General features: G+C 41.5%; 1 protein-coding gene across 1 annotated transcript in view; it reads left to right on the forward strand.

The window, feature by feature from the left end:
* The first annotated feature begins 267 nt into the window (after window positions 1-267).
* The window catches only part of LOC114469970 (zinc finger SWIM domain-containing protein 6), a 73,626-nt gene continuing 69,277 nt past the window's right edge, over window positions 268-4,616 (forward strand). Inside the window, exon 1 of the mRNA XM_028457920.1 lies at window positions 268-770. Within this exon, the coding sequence (XP_028313721.1) occupies window positions 341-770 (430 nt within the window). The 5' untranslated portion in view covers window positions 268-340. The remainder of the gene's footprint in view (window positions 771-4,616) is intronic.

Raw genomic sequence — 4,616 nt, forward strand, 5'->3', positions numbered from 1 at the left:
CAAATAAGAAGGAAACTTCAAAGGCCGTCGGCCGCCGGGGCTCCGCCCTCGCGCTCCCGAGCGGCTTCACAAAGGATTCGCCGACGTTCGGGAATTCCGCCTCCACTTCCTTTTATAGCGCCACTCGTGCGTTGGCTGCGCTCCAGGACCCCGCCCATCCCGGTTACTTTGACAACACAAAGGACTTCACGGAACTCGCAGGCCACGCCCCCTCTCTCCAAATAAGGGCATCGTCTCCATGTACGGCAAACAATCGGTGCTAGATTGTCCTTTTTCTCTTCCTGATCCCGTCGATGAGAAGCGGAGAGGAGCTGCGCTTCAGGTCGGAAGCGGTGCGATCATGGCCGAGCGAGTCCAGCAGCCCCCCGCCAAGCGGCTCTGCTGCCGGCCCGGATACAACCCGGCGTGCCGGCAGGGCCAGCGGGCTGGAGGTGTCCTGTGCGCGGCCGGGTCCGCTCCGGGAGGGTCGGGCAACGGGAAAACGCACCAGCCCGAGTCGCTGCTCGATATCGCGGCGCGGAGAGTCGCGGAGAAGTGGCCGTTCCAGCGCGTGGAGGAGCGGTTCGAGCGCATACCGGAGCCCGTCCAGAGGCGGATCGTTTACTGGTCGTTCCCCAGGAGCGAGAAGGAAATCTGTATGTACTCGTCGTTCAACGCCGGGGCGGAGGAGAGTGGATCTAACGGGGAGAACAGCGACGACACGCAGCTGCCGTTCCTCCGGGGGGTCACCCTGCTGGAGGGCGGCTGGGTGGACAACGTCCTGCAAGTCGGTGAGTCCGGAACCATGAAAACCACGTTAAACCACGTTAAACAAAGCACCACCGAGTCTTTCCCACAGGCTCACTCCGTGTTTTCCTGTCTTAGTTCGTCGTTGTGTCTAAACACACAATGCGGGGCTATTTTCAGCTCTAAACCCCGTTTATCCTTGTGGAAACAAGCTTTTTCCACGTCTAAAACAGCTTATATTGGCTATTTTCACGTCGAAACCAGTAAATTTGGGGTGTTTCTAGCTCTAAACCTCTATATCTTTGTGGAACCAGGCTATTGCCAGGTCTAAACCCTGCATATCTTTGGTATTCCTAGCTCTAATCCCAGTATACCTTTGTCAAAACATGCTATTTCTAGGTCTAAACCAGTATATCTTTGGTATTTCCAGGTCTACAACCGTATATATTGGTAGAAACTGACTATTACCAGGTCTAAACCTGTATATCATTGATATTTCTAGCCTGAAACCCATAAATCTTTATGGAAACAGACTATTTCTACGTCTAAACTTGTATGTCATTGGTATTTCCAGGTCTACAACTGTATATCTTTGTGGAAACAGGCTATTACCAGCTCTAAACCTGAATATTATTGGTATTTCTAGATCTAAACCTGTTTATCTTTATGGTACCAGGCTATTACCAGCTCTAAACCTGAATATTATTGGTATTTCTAGATCTAAACCTGTTTATCTTTATGGTACCAGGACATTACCAGCTCTAAACCTGTACATTATTGGTATTTCTAGGTCTAAACCTGTTTATCTTTGTGGAAACTGGGTGTTTCTTGGTCTAAACCCATATGTCTTTGTAGAAAGTGGGTATTTCCAGGTCTAAACCAGTATATCTTTGTGGAACCAGGCTATTACCAGAGTAGCCCTTCCTTTTACTTCTGCTTTTCTACCCACTGAGGCTATGTGCTATCAATGGCCCACAGCAACGATCCCCATTGGAAGCTTTAGCACTTTGTTCCTATTTTTGTGTCTTTGCAGCTCTCAGTGCGCACACAAAAGCCCCCCTATATCTTTTCACCGCTGGCTAAATAGAAGATATTTAGAAAGGAAAGGAGGGGAGGAAGGGGAGGAAGGGGGGGGATTTAAAGCCACAGCAGCTTTTATTTTGTTTGCCAAACACATTTTGCGAAGCCCTTTTTTTAGCTGCTTTATCACGTTCGTCTGATGCCTGAGATGTTTGTTTCATTTGGTGTCATCGCTTTTAAATGTTTGCTGGCGTTAGAATAAATGTGTCAGAGCTGGGAGTAAACACCCCCACCCCCCCTTTTCACTCACTCCTTCAGTCCTTCCTGCCTGGCTGCTTCCTCTGCCACAGCCACAATATTCCACTGCATTCGTCAGTGCAATAGACTCAGCTGTCAATCCTCCTCCCCGCCCCACGGAACCCACGGTTCAGGGTTCTAATCCCATTAGTTCATCTAAATCCTGCTAATGCATTCTGCAAACAACATTTTATGCATGATCTGCATCTTCCTCCTCCTCATTTTTAGTCATTTTGTGCATTTTTGTTGCCATGTTGGGGTTTTTGAAGTCATTTTTCATCTATTTTGTGCATTTATGTTGTCAGTTTTGGGTTTCTGACTCATTATGTGGTCCTTAAGTGTACTTTTCTATCACTGTGTGTTTATGAAGTAGTTTTATGCATTTGTGAGTCATTTTGTGTGATTTTGTTGTCGTTTTCTGTATTTTTGTACCATATTGTTTTTATTGTCATTTTGTATGTTTATGAAGTAATTTTATGTATTTCTTTCATCATTTTGTGCATTTTTGTCATCATGTTGGGTTTTTGGAGTCATTTTTCAACCATTTTGGTTGTCTTTTCTTGTATCTTTTTGTCATTTTGTGTGTTTTTTGTCATTGTATGTGTTTCTGGAGTAATTTTAAGCATTTGTGTTGATATTCTGAGTGTTTGGAGTCGCTTGTCTATATTTTGTTGTCTTTTAGTGTTGTTATGTATACTTTTGAAGTCATTTTGTTCCTTTATGTTGTCATTTGGGGTTTTTGGAGTGTTTTTAATCAATTTTTTGTTGTCCTTTCTTATATATTTCTGTCATTTTGTGTGTTTTAATGTCTTTGTATCTGTTTCTAGAGTAATTGTATACATTTGTGTTGATATTTTGAGTTTTTGGAGTAATTTTGTGTCTTTTTCTACTATTTTGTACACTTCTGGAGCAATTTTGTACATTTACTCTGAGTGGCGCAAAAAAATTAGATAGCAGGCTGCATGTGGCCCCCGGGCCGCCAGTTGCTTATGTCTTCATTATCATATTGACTGTCACTGCATGCTGAACGTTGTGACGCTATGAACGGTTAAACTTTTTCAATCGATTAAGCAGAACGCCGTTTAAACTCTGTGAAATCATATGCAAAATGACATTTTTCTCATGCAAAGTGCATTGAGAGTCAAACGTGACATTTAACATTTATTGATGATTGATCAGCGGTTCTACAGTCTAATTACTGACATCATCCTCCCCTGGTTCATCTGAATCCTAATGCATTCTGCAAACTAGATTTTCTGCATGCTCTTCCTCTCACTCCCTCTCTTTTCTTGGCTTCTTCAGGCTCCAAAGAATCCGTGTGGAGATGCTTCAGCTCTTGTGGGCTCAGAGAATGTGGCGAGCACAATAGTAGCCATGGAGCTAGCAGACAGGCAGGCAGTGCTCCCTCCTTCTCTGGCCTGTTTACCAGATTCCCCAGCATTAGACTCATTTATGTGCTCACTGCTCACATTATTAGGCCTTTGGAAACTAAACTCTCCACTCAGAATGTTAGGTTAGGGTGTAAGAAAACATCAAAAAATGGCAATATATTGCAATATTTCACTGTGCAATTATCGTATTGATTCAAAAAATGTCCAAATCGTGTCGTCTTTGAACAAAAAAACAAACATTTAATTGTGTTAACATATGCAAGGGTGACCATATTTTCATTTCTAAAAAAGAGGACACTGGTCGACCATGGCATGCACAAAGTACTTTTAGTACTTAGTAGTTTTTGACCTTGTAAAAATACAATATAATAAACAAATAAGTTGTTATTGTCAATAAGGTTTAAAAATGTATTTCTTTCTTCATAACAAAGACTTAAAATGTTCTGAAGTCAGTGGTGACTCAAGTCAATCATCTTTATTACACGTTTTAACAATCTGTCCTTAAAACATCTCATAGATACCGTCTTAAAATCTCTAAATCATTGAAAAAATATGAGAAACATGTCGTCCTAGAAAGTAAAACTTGAACAAAAAACTTAAGGCTTATAAAACAATAAATAATCATTTAATATGCACTTCAATAAATAACCTTTTTGTTATTCCGTCAAGTGTGAGTAAAATCACTGTAATGAACCATATTTACCTTAAAGACCAACTCAATAGCTTTCAGAAACTGGTGGAATCTCTCAGATAGAGCGAATATTAGCAGAGTTACGGTCTTTTACGTTAACCTGTTTCCGAGATGTGTTCAGGGTCCCTGGGAAAATACAGAAAATGTCATTAATTTATAAAATATCCCTGGACAAGACGTGAAAAGAGCGCGTCTATAGATAAAATCGGACGTATGGTCACCCGAGATGAACATAACACTTGTTTTTGATATTAACACTTGAATTACAGTTGGTTACCATTTACTTGTTCTCGCTCGCATGTTTTTGGAGTCATTTTGTGCATTTATGTTGTAAATTTGTGCATATTTTTACCATTTTGTGTTTCTATTGTCACTGTATGTGTTTCTAGAGTAATTTTATGCATTTGTGTTCTCATTTTAGGTGTTTTTGGAGTCATTTTGTGCATTTTTGTTGTCATTTTTTAGGTTTTTGGAGCTGTTTTTATATCCAT

The sequence above is a fragment of the Gouania willdenowi genome, chromosome 9 (genome assembly GCF_900634775.1).
Source record: "Gouania willdenowi chromosome 9, fGouWil2.1, whole genome shotgun sequence".
In the NCBI taxonomy this organism is placed as follows: Eukaryota; Metazoa; Chordata; class Actinopteri; order Blenniiformes; family Gobiesocidae; genus Gouania; species Gouania willdenowi.